The sequence below is a fragment of the Balaenoptera acutorostrata genome, chromosome 10 (assembly GCF_949987535.1).
Source record: "Balaenoptera acutorostrata chromosome 10, mBalAcu1.1, whole genome shotgun sequence".
Classification (NCBI taxonomy): domain Eukaryota; kingdom Metazoa; phylum Chordata; class Mammalia; order Artiodactyla; family Balaenopteridae; genus Balaenoptera; species Balaenoptera acutorostrata.
Window position 1 is genome coordinate 66,113,557 of NC_080073.1, and position 24,135 is coordinate 66,137,691.

At 42.8% G+C, this 24,135-nt stretch overlaps 1 protein-coding gene across 1 annotated transcript; it reads right to left on the minus strand.

The window, feature by feature from the left end:
- Positions 1–20,834: 20,834 nt before the first annotated feature.
- On the minus strand, positions 20,835–23,840 carry LOC103008197 (HLA class II histocompatibility antigen, DO alpha chain). The gene is made up of 5 exons (XM_007186913.3): positions 23,732–23,840; positions 22,316–22,564; positions 21,590–21,871; positions 21,357–21,492; positions 20,835–21,126 (listed from the first exon to the last, which is right to left on the minus strand). Exons 1-5 carry the CDS (start codon positions 23,811–23,813, stop codon positions 21,123–21,125), a joined length of 753 nt encoding a protein of 250 aa, XP_007186975.2. The 5' UTR covers positions 23,814–23,840; the 3' UTR covers positions 20,835–21,122.
- Positions 23,841–24,135: the final 295 nt, after the last annotated feature.

The window sequence follows — 24,135 nt, forward strand, 5'->3', positions numbered from 1 at the left end:
GTGTATCAATTTGATTGATTTGCGCATATTGAAGAATCCTTGCATCTCTGGGATAAATCCCACTTGATCATGGTGTATGATCCTTTTAATGTGCTGTTGGATTCTGTTTGCTAGTATTTTGTTGAGGATTTTTGCATCTATATTCATCAGTGATATCGGTCTATAATTTTCCTTTTTTGTGTGATTTTTTTTTCTGGTTTTGGTATCAGGGTGACGGTGGCTTCGTAGAATGAATTTGGGAGTGTTTCTCCCTCTGCAATTTTTTGCAAGAGTTTGAGAAGGATCAGTGTTAGCTCTTCTCTAAATGTTTGATAGAATTCGCCTGTGAAGCCATCTGGTCCTGGACTTTCGTTTGTTGGAAGGTTTTTAATTACGGTTTCAATTTCATTACTTGTGACAGGTCTGTTTATATTTTCTAATTCTTCCTAGTTCAGTCTTGGAAAATTGTACCTTTCCAAGAATTTGTTCATTTCTTCGTGGTTGTCCATTTTATTGGCATCTAGTTGTTTGTAGTAGTCTCTTATAATCCTTTGTATTTCTGCAGTGTCAGCTGTGATTTCTCCTTTTTCATTTCTAATTTCATTGATTTGCGTCCTCTCCCTTTTTTTCTTGATGAGTCTGGCTAAGGGTTTATCAATTCTGTTTATCTTCTCAAAGAACCAGCTTTTAGTTTTATTGATCTTTGCTATTGTTTTCTTCATTTCTATTTCATTTATTTCTGCTCTGATTTTTATGATTTATTTCCTTCTACTGACTTTAGGTTTTCTTTGTTCTTCTTTCTCTAGTTTTTTTAAGTGCAGGGTTAGATTGTTTATTTGAGATTTTTCTTGTTTCTTTTTTTTTTAATATTTATTTATTTATTTATTTATTTATTTATTTATTTTTGGCTGCGTTGGGTCTTTGTTGCTGCGTGCGGGCTTTCTCTAGTTGCAGTGAGCGGGGGCTACTCTTCGTTGCAGTGCACGGGCTTCTCATTGCAGAGGCTTCTCTTGTCGCGGAGCACGGGCTCTAGGCGTGCGGGCTTCAGTAGTTGTGACACGCAGGCTCAGTAGTTGTGGCTTGCGGGCTCTAGAGCGCAGGCTCAGTAGTTGTGGTGCACGGGCTTAGTTGCTCCGCGGCATGTGGGATCTTCCCGGACCAGGGCTTGAACCCATGTCCCCTGCATTGACAGGTGGATTCTTAACCACTGCGCCACCAGGGAAGCCCATTTTTCTTGTTTCTTGAGGTGAGATTGTACTGCTATAAATTTCCCTCTTAGAACTGCTTTTCCTGTCTCCCATAGGTTTTGGGTCATTGTGTTTTCGTTGTCATTTGTTTCCATGTATTTTTTAATTTCTTCTTTGATTTCTACAGTTACCTCTTCGTTATTTAGTAGCTCACTGTTTAGCCTCCATGTATTTGTGTTTTTTACTGTTTTTTTTTTCCAGTCTCATAGTGTTGTGGCCAGTAAAAATGCTTGATACAATTTCAATTTTCTTAAATTTACCAAGGCTTGATTTGTGACCCAAGATGTGATCTGTCCTGGAGAATGTTCCATTTGCACTTGAGAAGAAAGTGTATTTTGCCACTTTTGGGTGAAATGTTCTATAAATATCAGTTAGATCTATCTGGTCTATTGAGTCATTTAGAGCTTGTGTTTCCTTATTTATTTTCTGTTTGGATGATCTGGCCATTGGTGTAAGTGAAGTGTTAAAGTCCCCTACTATTATTGTGTTACTGTCGATTTCTCCTTTCATGGTTGTTAGCATTTGCCTTGTGTATTAAGGTGTTCCTATGTTGGGTGCATAAACATTTATAATTGTTATATCTTCTTCTTGGATTGATCCTTTGATCATTATGTAGTGTCTCTCCTTATCTCTTGTAACAGTCTTTATTTTAAAGTCTATTTTATCTGCTATAAGTATTGCTACTCCAGCTTTCTTTTGATTTCCATTTGCATGGAATATCTTTTTCCATCCCTTCACTTTCAGTCTGTATGTGTTCCTAGGTCTGAAGTGGGTCTCTTGTAGACAGCATATATATGGGTCTTGTTTTTGTATCCATTCAGCCAGTCTGTGTCTTTTGGTTGGGGCATTTAATCCATTTACATTCAAGGTTATTATCGATATGTATGTTCCTATTACCATTTTCTTAATTGTTTTGGGTTTGTTTTTGTGGGTCTTTTTCTTCTCTTGTGTTTCCCACTTAGAGAAGTTTCTTTAGCATTTGTTGTAAAGCTGGTTTGGTGGTGCTGAATTCTCTTAGCTTTTACTTGTCTGAAAAGCTTTTGACTTCTCCACCAAATCTGAATGAGATCCTTGCTGGGTAGAGTAATCTTGGTTGTAGGTTTTTCTTTCATCACTTTAAGTATATCCTGCCACTCTCTTCTGGCCTGTAGAGTTTCCACTGAAAAATCATCTGATAACCTTATGAGGATTCCTTTGTATGTTAGTTTTTGGTTTTCCCTTGCTGCTTTTAATATTTTTTCTTTGAATTTAATTTTTGTTAGTTTGATTAATGTGTGTCTTGGAGTGTTTTTCCTAAGGTTCATCCTGAATGGGAGTCTCTGTGCTTCCTGGACTTGGGTGACTATTTCCTTTCCCATGTTAGGGAAATTTTCAACTATAATCTCTTCAAATATTTTCTCAGACCCTTTCTTTTTCTCTTCTTTTTCTGGGACCCCTATAATTCGAATGTTGGTGCATTTAGTGTTGTCCCAGAGGTCTCTGAGATTGTCTTCAATTCTTCTCACTCTTTTTTCTTTATTCTGCTCCTCAGCAGTTTTTTCCACCATTTTGTCTTCCAGCTCACTTATTCATTCTTCTGCCTCAGTTATTCTGTTATTGATTCCTTCTAGTGTATTTTTCATCTCAGTTATTGTGTTGTTCATCTCTGTTTCTTTGTTCTTTAGTTCTTCTAGATCTTTGTCAAACATTTCTTGTATTTTCTCAATCCCTGCCTCCATTCTCTTTCCGAGATTCTGGATCATTTTTACTATCATTTCTCTGAATTCTTTTTCAGGTAGATTGACTATTTCTTCTTCATTTATTTGATCTTGTAGGTTTTTACCTTGCTCCTTCATCTGTCATATATTTTTTTGCTGTCTCTTTTTTTTTTTTTTTTTTTATGAGTGGGATTGTGTTCCTGTCTTACTGAGACTTCCAACACTGGAGTTTGTAGGCTGTTGAGTAGAGCTGGGTCTTGGTACTGAGATGAGGAACTCCGTGAGACCTCACTCTGATGAATATTCCCTGGGGTCTGAGGTTCTCTGTTAGTCCAGTGTTTGGACTTGGAGCTCCCACCACAGGAGCTTCCACCCAACCCCAGGCTCGTGAACCAAGATCCCGCAAGCCACCTGGGGCAGCAAAAAAAAAAGGGTGGGGGGGTAAGGCCTTGGCTGTGGAGGGCAGGGCCAAGCAAGGGCGAGGTTTGGGTGGTGGGTGGGGCCAATGCTCAAGACCTACAGGGCTGGAAAAAGCCCTGGGGGCTGTGGGGGGTGGGGCTTAGGCTCAAGGAACAGAAGGGGCCCAGGCGTGGCCCCCACCCCTCGTCTCAGAGGGCAGGGGATATCACTTGGGAGCCCAGCAGGCTTTGTGGGCTCGAGTGGGTGGGGCAAACACCCTCCTTTCCTCTCCTGCTCCTCCCATCTGGGATGGCCCCTCCCACCTGCCTCTCCTGATCTCCCCAGCCTTAGGTGCACCAATCCTGTCTGGCCTCCACTTCTCCTCCCCCCCTCAGTCCCCCTACGTCCTACCTATTCACTTTGGGGTTCCTCCCATCTCCTTGGGTGTCAGAGTCCCCCACCAGCAGCCGGCAGGTGCCCTAGTTGTGGGGAGATGCTAACTCTGCATCTTCCCACACCTCCATCTTTTTTTTTTTTTTTTTTTTTATAAATTGCAAGCCTGGAAAGGCAATGAAAGGATTTTCTTTTTTATTTATTTATTTATTTATTTATTTATTTTTGGCTGTGTTGGGTCTTCGGTTCGTGCGAGGGCTTTCTCCAGTTGCCGCAAGCGGGGGCCACTCTTCATCGCGGTGCGGGGACCGCTCTTCATCGTGGTGCGTGGGCCTTTCTCTATCGCGGCCCCTCCTGTTGCGGGGCACAGGCTCCAGACGCGCAGGCTCAGCAATTGTGGCTCACGGGCCCAGCTGCTCCGTGGCATGTGGGATCTTCCCAGACCAGGGCTCGAACCCGTGTCCCCTGCATTAGCAGGCAGATTCTCAACCACTGCGCCACCAGGGAAGCCCCACACCTCCATCTTGACTCTGCCTCCTCAACATCTTTTTAAGTGTAGCTTTGCCCAAGATTTCACCATTCTGTAGAAAAATAATTTTTTTTCACCAAGCCCAACTAAATTGAGCTTAGCTGAAGAAATATTAGGAAGTGTGAAGACACAAAAGGAGAAATGAAACAACCTTGTTCCATCAGTACAGGTGAGGGAATCCCCAATGATGACTTTTGCTGCGTGAAGAGGAACCAAGATGAGTGGTAATTATTCACTTTGAGTGGTATTCACTCAGTAATATCACTGAGTAATATCTGAATGGTGACTATTCATACCTACCATCCTTCAGGCTTAGCTTTGAGACTGGGACCTTTGTGAAGGAAAAAGGCTGCCAGGGTATAGGTGGTGGATGTGAAGGAGATGGGGCTCTGACCAACTGGACAGGGTCCACAAGAGGAAAGTTGGGGAGGGGGATATCTCGCCTTGTATTGACTGTGTAAGAAGGAGTGAAAAAGGATGAAAAAATTATAGACCAGGGCTTCCCTGGTGGCGCAGTGGTTAAGAATCCTCCTGCCAATGCAGGGGACACAGGTTCAATCTCTGGTCCGGGAAGGTCCCACATGCCACAGAGCAACTAAGCCCGTGCACCACAACTACTGAGCCTGAGCTCTAGAGCCTGTGTGCTGCAACTACTGAGCCCACGCACCACAACTACTGAAGCCCACGCACTCTAGGGCCCACATGCTGCAACTACTGAAGCCCACATGCCTAGAGCCCGTGCTCCACAACAAGAGAAGTCACCTCAATTAGAGAAGCACGAGCACCACAAGGAAGAGTAGTGCCTGCTCACTGAAACTAGAGAAAGTCCGCGAGCAGCAACAGAGACACAGCCAAAAAATAAATTAAAAATAATAATAATAATAAAAATTACATGAACTTTGTAAGATTTTGGAAATTTTGTATCTTCTTTTTTAAAATATTTTGATTAGTCTTCTCTCTTTTCTGATTGGGATTGACAATAAAAATCTCAAACATGGATAAAAGTACAAAATTACAAACCATCTTAATTTTTTTTTTCACACACACACACTGTATTTTATTTTTACAAGAGATAAATAGACTGACACCAAGCATTGTACATGGATGACCACAACAAAAGCAACAATGATTGCAATTACCAAACATGAAACACACTCATACTATGTCATAATATTGACATTCAGTCCAGTAATCCTCCACTGTAACAGCTCCTTTACTTTGCAGTGAAAATTGATTTCTATATTCTTTGCCTCTGAGTCCTTGTGGGATTTTTTTTTTAATTCAAACAGAAAGTCACAAAAATTATACTCATCCTCATCAGTTCACTCAGTCCCATGTAATTAATTTTTTTTTAATCTTGATCTTTTGTTAGCACTTTTATGAGTTCATCAGTTTTTCATTAGAGTTCTGAAAATGCTTATTCATTCAGTTCAGCAGTATAGTCAGTTACCAGAAACCTGTACTTGTCAGAGTCTTTTCCATGAATTTCTTGAAGATGAAACCCTTTTATAGGAACATATTTGCAAAAGCATCAGAGTACACCCAGAACTGTCTGTAAATGACAAAAGACTTAAAAATGACCACGGTTAAAGATTTGATGAAAGTTCATAATAATGCAGTTGACAAGAAAATTAGTTATTTCTGAGATATACATTTTAAAGTAATAACTAGGATTATGACTTATAACATTATACCAGAACATACAAGATTTTTAGAAATTTCATGTAATGTCTGAAACACTTATATTAACATATTTCCATACAAATAACCCAATGAAAGTTTAGTATTAGTTGTTTTGTTTGTTTTTTTATACTGCAGGTTCTTATTAGGCATCAATTTTATACACATCAGTGTATACATGTCAATCCCAATCGCCCAATTCAGCACACCACCATCCCCGCCCCACTGCAGTTTTCCCCCCTTGGTGTCCATATGTCTGTTCTCTACGTCTGTGTCTCAACTTCTGCCCTGCAAACCAGCTCATCTGTACCATTTTTCTAGGTTCCACATACATGCATTAATATACGATACTTGTTTTTCTCTTTCTGACTTACTTCACTCTTTATGACAGTCTCTAGATCCATCCACGTCTCAACAAATGACTCAATTTCGTTCCTTTTTATGGCTGAGTAATATTCCATTGTATATATGTACCACATCTTCTTTATCCATTCATCTGTTAATGGACATTTAGGTTGCTTCCATGACCTGGCTATTGTAAATAGTGCTGCAATGAACATTGGGGTGCATGTGTCTTTTTGAATTACGGTTTTCTCTGGGTATATGCCCAGTAGTGGGATTGCTGGGTCATATAGTAGTTCTATTTTTAGTTTTTTAAGGAACCTCCATATTGTTCTGCATAGTGGCTGTATCAATTTACATTCCAACCAACAGTGCAAGAGGGTTCCCTTATCTCCACACCCTCTCCAGCATTTGTTGTTTGTAGATTTTCTGATGATGCCCGTTCTAACTGGTGTGAGGTGATACCTCATTGTAGTTTTGATTTGCATTTCTCTAATAATTAGTGATGTTGAGCATCTTTTCATGTGCTTCGTGGCCGTCTGTATGTCTTCTTTGGAGAAATGTCTATTTAGGTCTTCTGCCCATTTTTGGATTGGGGTGTTTGTTTCTTTAATATTGAGCTGAATGAGCTGTTTATGTATTTTGGAGATTAATCCTTTGTCCGTTGATTCGTTTGCAAATATTTTCTCCCATTCTGAGGGTTGTCTTTTCGTCTTGTTTATGGTTTCCTTTGCTGTGCAAAAGCTTTGAAGTTTCATTAGGTCCCATTTGTTTATTTTTGTTTTTATTTCCATTACTCTAGGAGGTGGATCAAAAAAGATCTTGCGGGGCTTCCCTGGTGGCGCAGTGGTTGGGAGTCTGCCTGCCAATGCAGGGGACACGGGTTCGAGCCCTGGTCTGGGAAGATCCCACATGCCGTGGAACGGCTGGGCCCGTGAGCCACAGTTGTTGAGCCTGCGTGTCTGGAGCCTGTGCTCCACAACAAGAGAGGCCGCGATAGTGAGAAGCCCATGCACCGCGATGAAGAGTGGCCCACGCTTGCCACAACTAGAGAAAGCCCTCGCACAGAAACGAAGACCCAACACAGCCATAAAAAAAAAAAAAAAAAAAAGATCTTGCTGTGATTTATGTCAAAGCATGTTCTTCCTATGTTTTCCTCTAAGAGTTTTATAGTGTCCAGTCTTACATTTAGGTCTCTAATCCATTTTGAGTTTATTTTTGTGTATGGTGTTAGGGAGTATTCTAATTTCATTCTTTTACATGTAGCTGTCCAGTTTTCCCAGCACCACTTACTGAAGAGACTGTCTTTTCTCCATTGTATATCCTTGCCTCCTTTGTCATAGATTAGTTGACCATAGGTGCGTGGGTTTATCTCTGGGCTTTCTATCTTGTTCCATTGATCTATGTTTCTGTTTTTGTGCCAGTACCATATTGTCTTGATTACTGTAGCTTTGTAGTATAGTCTGAAGTCAGGGAGTCTGATTCCTCCAGCTCCGTTTTTTTCCCTCAAGACTGCTTTGGCTATTCGGGGTCTTTTGTGTCTCCATACAAATTTTTTTTTTTTTTCATACAAATTTTAAGATGATTTGTTCTAGCGCCGTAAAAAAATGCCATTGGTAATTTGATAGGGATTGCATTGAATCTGTAGGTTGCTTTGGGTAGTATAGTCATTTTCACAATGTTGATTCTTCCAATCCAAGAACATGGTATATCTCTCCATCTGTTGGTATCATCTTTAATTTCTTTCATCAGTGTCTTATAGTTTTCTGCATACAGGTCTTTTGTCTCCCTAGGTAGGTTTATTCCTAGGTATTTTATTCTTTTTGTTGCAATGGTAAATGGGAGTGTTTCCATAATTTCTCTTTCAGATTTTCATCTTTAGTGTATAGGAATGCAAGAGATTTCTGCGCATTAATTTTGTATCCTGCAACTTTACCGTATTCATTAATTAGCTCTAGCAGTTTTCTGGTGGCAGTTTTAGGATTCTCTATGTATAGTATCATGTCATCTGCAAACAGTGACAGTTTTACTTCTTCTTTTCCAATTTGTATCCCTTTTATTTCTTTTTCTTCTCTGATTGCCGTGGCTGGGACTTCCAGAACTATGTTGAATAATAGTGGTGAGAGTGGACATCCTTGTCTCGTTCCTGATCTTAGAGGAAATGCTTTCAGCTTTTCACCGTTGAGAATGATGTTTGCTGTGGGTTTGTCATATATGGCCTTTATTTTGTTGAGTTAGGTTCCCTCTATGCCCACTTTCTGGAGAGTTTTTATCATAAATGTGTGTTGAATTTTGTCAAAAGCTTTTTCTGCATCTATTGAGATGATCATATGGTTTTTCTTCTTCAATTTGTTAATATGGTGTATCACATTGATTGATTTGCATATATTGAAGAATCCTTGCACCCCTGAGATAAATCCCACTTGATCGTGGTGTATGATCCTTTTAATGTGTTGTTGGATTCTATTTGCTAGTATTTTGTTGAGGATTTTTGCATCTATATTCATCAGTGATATTGGTCTGTAATTTTCTTTTTTTGTAGTGTCTTTGTCTGGTTTTGGTATCAGGGTGATGGTGGCCTCATAGAATGAGTTTGGGTGTTTTCCTTCCTCTGCAATTTTTTGGAAGAGTTTGAGAAGGATAGGTGTTAGCTCTTCTCTAAATGTTTGATAGAATTCACCTGTGAAGCCGTCTGGTCCTTGACTTTTGTTTGTTGGAAGATTTTTAATCACAGTCTCAATGTCATTACTTGTGATTGGTCTGTTCATATTTTCTGTTTCTTCCTGGTTCAGTCTTGGAAGGTTATACCTTTCTAAGAATTTGTCCATTTCTTCCAGGTTGTCCATTTTATTGGCATAAAGTTGCTTGTAGTAGTCTCTTAGGATGCTTTGTATTTCTGCGGTGTCTGTTGTAACTTCTCCTTTTTCATTTCTGATTTTATTGATTTGAGTCCTCTCCCTCTTTTTCTTGATGAGTCTGGCTAACGGCTTATCAATTTTGTTTATCTTCTCAAAGAACCAGCTTTTAGTTTTATTGATTTTTGACATTGTTTTCTTTGTTTCTATTTCATTTATTTCCACTCTGATCTTTATGATTTCTTTCCTTCTGCTAGTTTTGGGTTTTGTTTGTTCTTCTTTCTCTAGTTTCTTTAGGTGTAAGGTTAGACTGTTTACTTGAGATTTTTCTTGTTTCTTTAGGTAGGCTTGTATAGCTATAAACTTCCCTCTTAGAACTGCTTTTGCTGCATCCCATAGGTTTTGGGTCGTCGTGTTTTCATCGTCATTTGTCTCTAGGTATTTTTTGATTTCCTCTTTGATTTCTTCAGTGATCTCTTGGTTATTTAGTAACGTTAGCCTCCATGTGTTTGTGTTTTTTACGTTTTTTTCCCTGTAATTCATTTCTAATCTCATAGCGTTGTGGTCAGAAAAGATGCTTGATATGATTTCGATTTTCTTAAATTTACTGAGGCTTGATTTGTGACCCAAGATGTGATCTATCCTGGAGAATGTTCCGTGCGCACTTGAGAAGAACGTGTAATCTGCTGTTTTTGGATGGAATGTCCTATAAATATCAATTAAATCTGTCTGGTCTATTGTGTCATTTAAAGCTTCTGTTTCCTTATTTATTTTCATTTTGGATGATATGCCCACTGGTGTAAGTGAGGTGTTAAAGTCCCCCACTATTATTGTGTTACTGTCAATTTCCTCTTTTATAGCTGTTAGCAGTTGCCTTATGTATTGAGGTGCTCCTATGTTGGGTGCATATATATTTATAATTGTTATATCTTCTTCTTGGATTGATCCCTTGATCATTATGTAGTGTCCTTCCTTGTCTCTTGTAACATTCTTTATTTTAAAGTCTATTTTATCTGATATGAGCATAGCTACTCCAGCTTTCTTTTGATTTCCACTTGCATGGAATATCTTTTTCCATCCCCTCACTTTCAGTCTGTATGTGTCCCTAGGTCTAAAGTGGGTCTCTTGTAGACAGCATATATATGGGTCTTGTTTTTATATCCATTCAGCAAGCCTGTGTCTTTTGGTTGGAGCATTTAATCCATTCAAGTTTAAGGTAATTATCTATATGTATGCTCCTATTACCATTTTCTTAATTGTTTTGGGTTTGTTTTTATAGGTCCTTTTCTTCTCTTGTGTTTCCCACTTAGAGAAGTTCCTTTAGCATTTGTTGTAGAGCTGGTTTGGTGGTGCTGAATTCTCTTAGCTTTTGCTTGTCTGTAAAGCTTTTGATTTCTCCATCAAATCTAAATGAGATCCTTGCCGGGTAGAGTAATCTTGGTTGTAGGTTCTTCCCTTTCATCACTTTAAGTATATCATGCCACTCCCTTCTGGCTTGTAGAGTTTCTGCTGAGAAATCAGCTGTTAACCTTATGGGAGTTCCCTTGTATGTTATTTGTCGTTTTTCCCTTGCTGCTTTCAATAATTTTTCTTTGTCTTTAATTTTTGCCACCTTGATTACTATGTGTCTTGGCGTGTTTCTCCTTGGGTTTATCCTGTATGGCACCCTCTGCGCTTCCTGGACTTGGGTGGCTATTTCCTTTCCCATGTTAGGGAAGTTTTCGACTATAATCTCTTCAAATATTTTCTCTGGTCCTTTCTCTCTCTCTTCTCCTTCTGGGACCCCTATAATGCAAATGTTGTTGCGTTTAATGCTGTCCCAGAGGTCTCTTAGGCTGTCTTCATTTCTTTTCATTCTTTTTTCTTTATTCTGTTCCATGGCAGTGAATTCCACCATTCTGTCTTCCAGGTCACTTATCCATTCTTCTGCCTCAGTTATTCTGCTATTGATTCCTTCTAGTGTAGTTTTCATTTCAGTTATTGTATTGGTCATCTCTGTTTGTTTGTTCTTTAATTCTTCTAGGTCTTTGTTAATCATTTCTTGCATCTTCTTAATCTTTGCCTCCATTCTTATGCCAAGGTCCTGGATCATCTTCACTATCATTATTCTGAATTCTTTTTCTGGAAGGTTGCCTATCTCCACTTCATTTAGTTGTTTTTCTGGGGTTTTTTCTTGTTCCTTCATCTGGTACATAGCCCTCTGCCTTTTCATCTTGTCTATCTTTCTGTAACTGTGGTTTTTGGTCCACAGGCTGCAGGATTGTAGTTTTTCTTGCTTCTGCTGTCTGCCCTCTGGTGGTTGAGGCTATCTAAGAGGTTTGATGGGAGGCTCTGGTGGTGGGTAGAGCTGACTGTTGCTGTGGCGGTCAGAGCTCTGTAAAACTTTAATCCACTTGACTGTTGATGGGTGGGGCTGGGTTCCCTCCCTGTTGGTTGTTTTGCCTGAGGCAACCCAACACTGGAGCCTACCTGGGCTCTTTGGTGGGGCTAATGGCAGACTCTGGGGGGGCTCAGGCCAAGGAATTCTTCCCAGAACCTCTGCTGCCAGTGTCCTTGTCCCCACGGTGAAACAGAGCCAGCCCCCGCCTCTGCAAGAGACCCTCCAACACTAGCAGGTAGGTCTGGTTCAGTCTCCCCCAAGGTCACTGCTCCTTCCCCCAGGTCCCGATGCACACACTATTCCGTGTGCACCCTCCAAGAGTGGGGTCTCTGTTTCCCCCAGTCCTGTCGAAGTCCTGCAATCAATTCCCACTAGGCTTCAAAGTCTGATTCTCTATGAATTCCTCCTTCCGTTGCCGGACCCCCAGGTTGGGAAGCCTGACGTGGGGCTCAGAACCTTCACTCCAGTGGGTGGACTTCTGTGGTATAAGTGTTCGCCAGTCTGTGAGTCACCCACCCAGCAGTTATGGGAGTTGATTTTACTCTGATTGCACCCCTCCTACCGTCTCGCTGTGGCTTCTCCTCTGTCCTTGGACATGGAGTATCCTCCTTGGTGAAGTCCAGTGTCTTCCTGTCGATGATTGTCCAGCAGACAGTTGTGATTCTGGTGCTCTCGCAAGAGGGAGTGAGAGCACGTCCTTCTACTCCGCCATCTTGGTTAATCTCTCATCCATCTTAATATTTTTACTGTTGAACTTATTCTTGATGTTCCTGAGATGACTATAGGCAGTGTGATAGTAACTTTTGACTACCGAACATTTTCTCAAAGGATAAGATATTGAGGAAGCAACTGTAGGGCTTCCAGGACAAAATGAGGCTGTGCTTTGAACCTGGGGATTAAAAAGTTGCTGGAAGAAATGGCCAAATTTTATGTGTGTACTTAATAACCATGTAATGTAACAACAACAAAAAAGGCATTACATCATGCTTACTTTATTTTAATTTAAAAAAAGAACAAAAGATTAAAATTATTTATATTTAAAGTACAAAATATCTATTACAGAGGAGTAATTATTCAATCAGTAGCAGGTATCAACTCATGGGTTCAGGAATCCAATGATCTCTCATTTAATTTCCTGCTATTTTCAAAAACAGCACACAAACACACACACACACACACTCTTTATTATGAAATATTATGAAAATTTCAAATGTAAAGAAAAGCTGGAAAAAGCACAAAGAATACTTGACTACCCGTAACATAGATTCAACAACTATCAAGATTTTGCCATATTTGTTGCAACTGCAAGTGTGTGTGTGTGTATCTGCATCCATTTCAAAATAAAGACATCATGGCATTTTATCTCTAAATACTTAAAGTTGTCTTGCTACATAACCACAGTACAGTAACCATATTGAAAAAAATTGAAAATAATTTCCAAATATCACTGGTTACCCAGTCTATTTTCCCATTTATCTCAAAAGTGTCTTTATATCTGTTTTCCCCCAAAGATGTTGCCAAGAATCACCCACTAAATTTGATTGTAATGTCTCTCAAGTCTCTTTTAATCGCCCCCTCCTCCTTTTTTTTAATGTTGTTTTTAAAGAGACCAGGTCAATTTTATTATAGAATATCTCACATTCTGAATTTGTATGATTATTTCTTCCTGGCTTCATTTGACTTATTCCTCTATCCAATGTATTTTCTATAAACTAGAACTTTGAACAGAAGGCTTGATCAGATTCAGATTAAAGATCTTTTTGACTATAGTTCTTCATAGGTGATACTGTGTACTTTTCATCTCATCAAGAAGCATGTGATGACTGTGTTGTTGTCTCATTATTGGTGAAGCCAAGTTGGATTGCCGAGCTGAGGCAGTGACAGCCAGATCTTTCTCCTCTGTGAAGATATTTTCTCCCTTTCATCAATAGCAAACAATCTGTAGGCATGATACTTTGGTGTAATGGGACTCTCCCATTTCCAGTCATCTGTTCTCCTAACATCTAGACGCCTTCCCTGAAACAATTCTCATAGTAGGGTTGCAAAATACTGATTTTATCATTCTATTTTTTCCCAGCTGGCCATCATCTGAAAGGAAGACATTTTCTCAACCAGGGAACTATAGCATTCCTTCTGAAAAGTCAGGATATCTGCTTGTTTTGTTTAAGTACCAACTTTCTTTGTTGGAAATAGAATATTACACCCAGTGGTGATAGAAAAGTCTTGTTGTTGTTGCTTGTTTGCTTTATCTTTATTTGATTATTATTAGGGACTCATGCATTTTTATCCATTCAATGTGTTTAAGTTGATTATAGTAATTTTTTTTAATCCTCAAATTGTCCCAAATTTGGCCAGTGGGAGCCCCTTCAAGGTGGCTGCTCTTTTCTTTTGACATGACTCTGGTAGTCTTTGAGCACTTTCTTGTTTTCTGAAACAAGCTTGCTTTGTGATTTCCCTATCCTAGACTTGAAATAAGTCACTTCTCTAAGCAATTCCAGTTCCTTTTATTGGGTAATGGTATTAAGAAACAACAACCTGTGCTCTAAGGATGTCCATCGCTCCTGAAGGACCATTGCTTCCAGGTTCTTTCATTTGCTAGAACTAGAAAATATATATATTTATAAATCATTAGTTTAACTTGATGTTTCTAATTCAAATTTAATATTAGGGTTTTAATTCAGCTACTTTTTTCTTTCCTTATATACACTAAAATCATGGTTCCCAAATACATTACATCATTCCTGAATTACTTTATCCTATAATATATATAAACATAGTTTCAAAATAACAATACAATACTATTACTAATGATAAAACTACTGAATGACTATCAACGTTTTTAGTACTTCTTTTTGTCCTTAGAATATAGTCCACTAAGAATATACAGTACTGTCTTCTAATAGGAGTTAAAATAAGTCTTCTCTCTTGGTTCAGTTGTTTATGTTTGTTTTTAATTTTAGGGCTTTTTGTTTCATGTTTATAAAAATTGTAAAGCATTTGTATATTTCAAAAGTCAATATTCACTTTTATCCCTGTTGCCTCAAACGCATTCCCTCAACTCTGCTCTTCCCCCCCCCCCACCATTTTTTTAACAATTTCTGGTTTATCTTTTCAGTGTGGCTTTCTGCAAACATATATCTTCCCTCTTTCTTACCCCAAGGTAGCACACAGTATGTATATTCTTTTGTATCTTGCATTTTTCCACTGCACCCTAGGGATCCCTCCATATCAGCTTAAAGAGATCTTCCTCATTCTTTCTAACAGCTTAATGTTTCTCCTCCTCATGGATGTACCGTAGCTCTTTCAACTTTTCCATTCTTGTTGGACATGTTTCCAATCTTTTGCTATTACCAAACATGGCATGTCATTTTTGAAAGGCAGATTGCTATATACTAAAACCTGCATACCTATGTTTGGCATTTCCTTACCCACATTAAAATATGTTTTAGAAAAAAAAAGTTACTTACATTGATTGGTTTTTTTTTTTTTTTTTAATGAAAGCACTCTTTTTTTTTTTTAATTTATTTATTTATGTATTTATTTTTGGCTGTGTTGTGTCTTCGTTTCTGTGCGAGGGCTTTCTCCAGTTGCGGCAAGCGGGGGCCACTCTTCATCGCGGTGCGCGGGCCTCTCACTATCGCGGCCTCTCTTGTTGCAGAGCACAGGCTCCAGACGCGCAGGCTCAGTAATCGTGGCTCACGGGCCCAGTTGCTCCGTGGCATGTGGGATCCTCCCGGACCAGGGCTCGAACCCATGTCCCCTGCATTGGCAGGCAGATTCGCAACCACTGCGCCACCAGGGAAGCCCCCATTGATTGGTTTTTAATTAAGTTATTAACATCCTTCAGAACATTTGAGTTCCATGGAACAATTTAGGAAACACCATGGTAGGTGTGCAAACTCATAGCTTTGACAGATGTAAGTGTTTAGTGCTTGGCACATTGGAGGTGCTCAATACATGAAAGCTAATAGTAATCATAAAAGCAATCATGTCAATAACAGCAGAAAGTTTTTAAATGTTTTCTTTATTTGGGTGTGTCATCAAGGAATTTGAGAGCTGAGCGGACTACATCTTACTCTTTGGTCAGTTACTGAGTAACTGCCATGTTCCAGGCATTATGGTAAGAACTTGCACCTGGAGCAGAGAGTATACTGCAGGCCTGAGGGAAGGAATGAAGGAAAAGTGGAAATCCAACCGAGTCTCTGGAGTGGCACTGGGGCTCTAGGGACGGGGCAAAAGAAAGTCTCTGGGGGGCAGAAATGCCATGGAGTCTTCTCCTGGGAAGACGAGGTTTACTCAAATTTGGAGCCTCCACAGGAGGTGGAATCAAACCACAAGACAGAGCCAAACCACATTAGTGGAAATGACTGGAGATGAGGGGAGAGATGGAGAGAAGGGAGGAAGTGACATCTCTACATGATGGGTCACTCCCCCGAAGGAGGAAAGAAAGCCCGAGAGGAGGGCCTCCATTCCAGGAGAGATGTCTGTCCAGAAAGATAAATGGAGTCTTGCGATCAAGAAGGACTGGAGATGGGTGGTTTATTTAACAAAGCTGATCAGGGAAGCCTCTGAATTTTTACCACATGTGTTGTGAATGAATGATGAGTTGGAAGCATTGATGTTAAGATCACAGGCAGGAGGATTCTAAGGAAAGAGAGCGTGGCTGTAACTTAATGAAAGAAGGAAGGCTGGAGTGGGGTGAGGTTGGAGAGCCTTAGCCAGTAAGGAATTGAGAGTCTCTCCTAAGTGAGAAAGTCTGAACAAGGGGAGTTGCATGAATGGTTGGGAGAAGTAACATCTCATCAGTAATTCCAAAACCTGGTCATTCTTCTAGTTGGATATAAGAAACAGAAGGTCCAACACAGAGGACAGGTAAATGTTGACAAGGATGGTAAAGGGTGGTCCCAGGAAGACAGCTGTCTCACTGAGGGCAACTAGTTAAGATCGAAGCCGACGCAAGGCCTGGGAGTTTTATCTGACAATAAAATGGACAGAATACCCAGGGTAGCTGATTGTATTGTGAGGAAATTTGTAATTCATTTATGATAGGTACCAAGAAAACCAAGCAAAGAGAAAACAGGCTGATTATTCATCCCAGGGAAAACACAAAGTTGTCTAGGAAAGGAAGAGCAAGCATGGTTTACTCTGTAGTTTGGCTATGAATACCCTTCACAAGATCATAATAATATAAACACTGAACACCAACCTAGCCAAAATTACAACATAACTATATTAAAGGAAGAGGTGCATGTGTGTGGTGTGAGGATGAAAACATTTAAATCCTCTTCTTCCATAGCAGGAAGTAAGACAAAAGGCCTGAAGCTGAAAAATCAAGATATAGCAAAGCAAGCATACTATTTAGAGACAGAAGGTCAGTATCAACAGAATTAGTTAAAAACAGTTGAAAACTTATCAACTCTGGGGACAAGAACATGATAGGAGAAGGGGCTAGAGACTGGAATTTTTTTTTTAAGCAAATCTGGTAGAACTATTGGATTCTCTAAACTATGTGGATAAAATTACGTTGTTAAAAATTAAAATTTTAAGAAAGAAAGTAGGGCTTCCCTGGTGGCGCAGTGGTTGAGAATCTGCCTGCTAATGCAGGGGACACGGGTTCGAGCCCTGGTCTGGGAAGATCCCACATGCCACGGAGCAGCTGGGCCCGTGAGCCACAATTGCTGAGCCTGCGCGTCTGGAGCCTGTGCCCCGCGACGGGAGGGGCCGCGATAGAGAAAGGCCCGCGCACCGCGATGAAGAGCGGTCCCCGCACCGCGATGAAGAGTGGCCCCCGCTTGCCGCAACTGGAGAAAGCCCTCGCACGAACCGAAGACCCAACACAGCCAAAAAAAATAAATAAATAAATAAATAAATAAATAAATAAATAAATAAGAAAAAAAACAAAAAACAAAAAAAAACAATATTTGCCTGTTAAAAAAAAAAAAAAAGAAAGAAAGAAAGTAGATTAGAAGAGGGGATGTGGGTGCAGCCCAGGCAGAATCCTCTTTCAGAGAAAGTGACTGGGAAGAGCTTGCGGGGAGTGGGTTATAGGACAGAGAGGAGATTTAATGTTCTTAGTATATGAGAGTGATGATATGTTTATTATCTGTGGAGAGGGAACACTGCAAAGGGGGAGAGTTTGAAACTACAAAAGAGAAGGAGACTGTCTATTCTAAAAGAGACTGAAAGAAGTCAGATCAAGAATGCAGAACAGGGCTTCCCTGGTGGCTCAGTGGTTAAGAATCCACCTGCCACTGTAGGGGACACGGGTTCGATCCCTGGTCTGGGAAGATTCCACATGCTGCGGAGCAGCTAAGCCTGTGCACCACAAATACTGAGCCTGCACTCTAGATCCCGCGAGCCACAGCTACCGAAGCCCGTATAACACAACTACTGAAGCCTGCGCACCTAGAGGCTGTGCTCCGCAGCAAGAGAAGCCACCGCGATAAGCCTGCGCACCACGACGAAGAGTAGCGCCGGCTCGCTGCAACTAGAGAAAGCCTGCACACAGCAACGAAGACCCAGAGCAGCCAAAAATAAAAAATAAATTAAAAACAAATAAATTTATTTAAGAAAAAAGAATGCAGGACAATTTTTTTTTTTAATGAGAGATAATTTACTTTGAGACTAGAAGAAAAAAAATGTGAGTGTGAAGGCAGATACATAAACCTAAAAGATTTGGAATTGCTCCATATTCCTTCCAAATTGTTTCTAGTGATTTCTGGGTAATATATGCATAGTGAAAAAAAGCACACTTCTGGTCAAAAGAGGACACTTTTTTTTTCTGAAGTATAGTTAATTAACAATGTTGTGTTAATTACTGCTGTACAGCAAAGTGATTCAGTTATACATATATATACATTCTTTTTTTTTAATATTCTTTTCCATTATGGTTTATCATGGGATTTTTTGTTTCTTTTTTTTTTAATTTTATTTATTTATTTATTTATTTATTTATGGCTGTGTTGGGTCTTCGTTTCTGTGCTAGGGCTTTCTTTAGTTGCGGCAAGCGGGGGCCACTCTTCATCGCGGTGCGCGGGCCTCTCACTGTCGCGGCCTCTCTTGTGGCGCAGCACAAGCTCCAGATGCGCAGGCTCAGTAATTGTGGCTCACGGGCCTAGTTGCTCCGCGGCATGTGGGATCTTCCCAGACCAGGGCTCGAACCCGTGTCCCCTGCATTGGCAGGCAGATTCTCAACCACTGTGCCACCAGGGAAGCCCTATCATGGGATATTAAGTATAGTTCTCTGTGCTATGCAGTAGGACCTTGTTGTTTATCTAGTCTATATATGAGTTTACATCTGCTAACCCCAAACTCCCACTCCATCCCTTCCCCAACACCCCCCCTTAGCAACCACCAGTCTGTTCAAAACAGGACACTTTTAATGACTTTATTAAACATTAGGACAGAGATCAGAGAAACACTTTTCCAAGGATGCATCAAGTTAAGTTTTAAGTAAAAAATCAGCGGAGATCAGGGCACGATGGGGACAGACATCTCTTGTGGTGTCTTCTGAGATCTTCTTCTTTCTCTGAGAACGAACTGACTCCTCACCTCAGAGGTGGGTGCCAGCCCACCATGTTTGTACTATGGGATCTTGGTTCCCCGGTTACAGTACATTGGGCTGGGGTGGACACTTTCGCCAAGTTTGGGCAGTCGTTTGTTTTTTCAATAATTTAAAATTGTGACTGGGAGACACAGTCTCTGTGGGTGGCCACAGCTGAGGTGACATACAAACACAGGACCTATACGGTTGACATGTCAGCTGAAAAGGACAGTCAGTCCATAGGGAGAGAATATGGCTGACGTACCGAGGGATCTAGAAAACAGGGACCATATGGCCCAGAGAGAGAGCAAGAGGGACTGCTCTGGATTCTGCTGGCTCTTCCGTTCTGAGTTCTCTTCCTTGCAGGGCCTGGCTCAAACCCACCCTTGGGTTCTGGATACCACTCTTGTGTCTATTGTAAATACCCTCTCCTTTTGTCTATAACCATTTTAATAGGGTTTCTGTGACTGGCAAGCAAAAATCTTGATTAGAACAATCTTCTCCCGCTTCCATCTGACTTCTCTTCTGGCCATCGATTTCCCCCCATTTATTCTCTCTTGGGAAATCCACAGAGTCCCCATAATCTCTTGGTTTCTCTCTTTTCCGGGACCAAATGCTCCCAATTCCAACCCCCATCTTGCCCCTACTCACCTGTATCTTGCTCAACATTTTTTCTTTTTTTTTGGCTGTGTGGAACAGCATGTTCCCTGACCAGGGATCGAACCTTTGCCCCCGCATTAGAAGCACAGAGTTTTAACCACTGGGAAGTCCCTTCCTCAACTTTCATGCCCTAAAAAACCCGGGTTTTCCAGAAAGTCCTCCTGGACTACTCAGACCTCAGGGATCCCCTCTTCCCATGACCTCCAATAGCACCAGACTATGTCCATGGGTCCCCATTCCCAGACCACAGCCTGGGTCCAGGATGGCTTCATTGGCACAATCTAGAGCATGTTAAAATATTACAGACTCCCTGTCACCACTCTCCCCAGCCCCGAGATTCTAACTCAGTAGATCTGGGAGAAGCCTGTACTTTTTAAAAGGCTCCCAAGTGACTCTTCCCTGTATTCCAGTTTGAAAACCACCAATCTGTACCACTCATTTGGTACTTGACATAAACTACTTTGTATAGTTAGTTACCGCTTTGTGTGCATTTTAAATTTTGTTCACAGTAAACTAAAACCTTCCAGGCCACAGATTTAGAGAGCATTCAGCTGGATCTCTCCTAGACCTCCCTCTTACCAGATACATTGCTGATCTACTCTGCTACCCTCCTACCTGATATGATTGACCCCAGGCAGAAGATATGGCCATCCTACCCAAGCCTTGGGCCTCTTTGTCATGCTTGGGACTCTAGGGAATGTAGAAAAAGGAGATGACATTGTAGATCATGGCTGGATACCAATGGCCTCTTCATGACAGAGTAAATCTGGACAAGACTGAAATTTCCATGAACGTTTCCTCTCCTGGTGCCCTGTAGAACTGTCATTTGTTGCGAGGAGTTGCAATGAACAGGATACTCTGCATCCCTTTTGGGGCAAATCTGAATTCAGGATGTTAATTTCATGATGTCCATGTGAAACGGTCCATTCACAAGTGACACACAAGGGGCCCCAAACTGATGAGTCAAATGGAGCAAGACGTAGCTAGACTGGCCCGGGAATGACTGTCAATACCCAGTAGCAGGTGGTCATGCTCAGTAGTCATCCCCAGAAGTCCCCACTTCCAGATCCCAGCATCCCTTACACACTGAAAGAATTGGCCAAGACCTGGTAAAATGAATACAATGCAAACACTGTTTAAAATTTTACTGCTGCTAGCTAGGGCTTTGGGTAGAGCAAGAAAGTGTGTGTGTGTGTGTGTTTTGGGGGTGGGAAAGGGAACTCCTTGGTGCCCCACAAGCCCCTGCCATGAGTACGGGAGCCAAAAAGGAGGAGACCTATAGGACAGAGGTTGATCCCATTCAAAGTCAGCATGGTGGGGATGAATGTGGTAGACTCTGGCACTGAGCATTCAAGGGCTGTCGACACTTGCCAGGAAGCCGTAGGGTGTCTCCCATACCTGTTTCTCTCAAAGGGCCATTACCTAAAGTAGCAAAAACCATATGACCAAGGTTGTCCCAGCTCACACTTCTGGGATCCCATCTCTGCCCACCTCCCCCAAACCTGATACCCTCGCCTCACCTCTGCTCTTCTAGTCCCTGCCTACCACTCGTCCCTGACCCCACCCCTCCCCACAGAATCTCTCATCCTCCACCCTCGTCCCGTGCAGAGTCATCTGCTTTCCTTCCCACCAGACTCCCGGGTCCTGCGCACCTGGGGGTGCTGGACAGGCATGTGCCTGTGATGATGAGGGTGATGCCCACGAGGAAGCCGGCCAGGCCGAGGGCCAGGCCGAGGGTGCAGACCAGGGTCTCTGTGGTGGCAGGCAGCAGGGTAGGCACCTGGGGCTCTGGGAGAGAAAGGGAGGGTCAGGGGTCGGGCAAGGGGATTCCAGAGTGAAGGACACACGGGTGTGAGAAGGGGGGGCTGGGGAGGGGGCTTCGTACCCCAGTGCTTAAAGAGAGGCTCGTCCAGTCCCCAGTGCTCCACCTTGCAGTCATAGAAGTCGTCCACCGAGGGCACAAAGGGCAAGTAGTGGAACTTCCGGAACAGATGGTCGGGCTGGGCATAGAAGCTGGTCTGGGCCACCCCCTCGGTGATGGTCTGACCGTTGCGCAGCCAAGTGATATTGATGACAGGGGGGAAGATGTTCTCCACGACGCAGATGAGGATGTTGGGCTGGCCCAGCTCCACGTGAGACTTGGGCAGCACAGTCACTCTTGGGGGCACTAGGAGGAACCAGGCCCTGAATCCCACAGGCTCAGCCCTCCAGCTGGGCCTTATCAGGGCTGGGATTGAGGGGTGTTTCCTCCTATTAGCCTTCCAAGAGCAGGGAATGGTCTAGGATGGTGACACCAGGACAGAAGCAGGGGGACAGAGGGATGAGAGATTGTGGAGGGCAGAGGGGGCCCCAGGGAGTCCTGTATCTGCCAGGTCCCTGATGGGGAGTCCAGCGAGAGGGGTCATTTCTCAAGAGGAAGAGGTTGCTGAAGGAATCTGAGAAGATCTAGCACCTCCTGGGAAGGAAAGGGCCTGAGCACAACAGTCTCAGATTCCGAGAGTGGAGCCCAGGAGTCAATAGAGGCCTGTGAGGTGGGGGGAGGAGGCTTCTCTGGGCCTCCCCTGCCTGCCGGGAGCTTGGTGGAGGGGGGCACAGAGGAAAGGCCAGGTACCGTTGGCGGCTCTGGTACGGTTCGAGCGCTCCACCAAGACGTCCAGATGCGCTTTGATCATCGTGATACTGGCCAGCCCACTCTGCGGGTCAAAGTACACGAAGTTGCCAAATTCAGGCAGACGCCACACAGCCTCCCTCTTCTTCAGGTCCACAGAGAACAGCTGCTCTCCATCGAAATCATGGGTGAACTGACCCGAGCCATCATAGGACTGGTAGAAGGCTGGTCCGTAGGAGCCCATGTGGTCAGCTGTATTGAGTGAGTTCAGGGTCGGGGGAGAAAAGAAAAGGTATCAATCTCATCCATCAGATGTGATGTATTGAGTCTCTGAGCTGTGCCCCATCCTTGGTTCTGTGTGGGGGCAGAGTCCCGTTCTGACGCTGAGCTGGTCCTTGGAGAGTAGAAGGGTTGCCAAGGGATGGAAGGGAGAGGATGGAGGGAATGGGCACATCCCCTGCACACTGGCCAGCACAGAGGCATGGGTGCAGCCTGGCATACCGGGTTGGGAAGAGGAGAGGTTGCCTAAACTCAGGCTTGGGATCCCCAGAGTTAAATCTTGGCTCTGATGGTCTGCCCCAACTGTGCTACCAGGTCCTGTGTGTGAGATAAGAGGTGAGTAGGGGGGGTGATGAGGAGAAAATAAGTAAGGGTAAGAGCATCCGTGGAGCTTTGGGCACAGAGATGCAGCGTAAGTGGATGTGAGGGAAAACAGGTGATAGCTGGCAGGAGTAAGAATTAAGATTTGTGACTAGAGACTGAAGGGATAGAAAAAGGCAGCCCAAGGTATTGCAAAGAGCAATGGAAAAGGAGTCAGAAGTTCAGGGTTCATGTCCCAACTCTTCGGTCTCAGAGCATTATGATCAAATGTGCCTCTTCCCATGACTGAGGCTCAATTTTCTAGAAATTGGGAGTTAGGTGTTCGTTGATAAGATGCCTTTATAATTCTAGGAAATTATTTGTGCAATGATCGTGAGAAACCATCATGTGCCCAGCACGATACCAGGCCCCAAGGAAATACAGGCAAACCAGCTATAGACCCCGCACACAAGGAACTCAAGTCTAGAGCAGGATAAAGAAGGATAAACAGCTACCTATTGACCTGGTGATAAATACAGCAATAGAAAAAGGGCTCGCCCCAAGCCAGGAAGTGGTACAGAAATCAGGATGCTGGGCAGCAGTAGGACGGAGGTTTGGGTCTCAGAGAGGAGGGAGGAATGAGGAGGCACCTGAATGTGATGTTGGGCTGAGCTGCACCTGTATTTTAGGTCCAGGACAGACCTGATAGAGGTGAGAGGGATGCGGGTAACAGAAGTTGCCCATAAACCAGAGGAAAGGAACTGTTCACTCTCTGTACCATCTGGCGTGTAACCCCACGCCCTTAATCTCCTCTCCTCACCCAGCACCCTCTGCACTCACCCTTGATGGCCCCAGCTTCCTGGGGGCTCAGGAGGGTCATCAAGCTGTGGAGTCCCAGGACCAGCCCCCCACTGAGGACCATTGTCCCCTGGTGCTTTAACCAAATGAGTCCCAGTCGGTTTGGGGGGTAAAAGAAGAGAGGGAAGGTAAAGAGGAAGAAACAGATTCTAGGATGGGGGAGCCCCCTGCTGTATTCAGCCAATCAGAGAAATTCTCTGAGTTAGCGTAGCTGTTGCTGGGGAAAGAAGTAGAGGAAAGAGCCTGGGTGAGAAGATGGAAGAATTCATTGGGCCCACGAGCACCAGGGAGGCTTGGTCCACAGGAAGTCAAAGGGATGGGAGGGGCTTAGATTAACTGTTTCTCCATCCTCCAAGAAGGGATCCTGTGAAGGGAGAGAAAAGGCC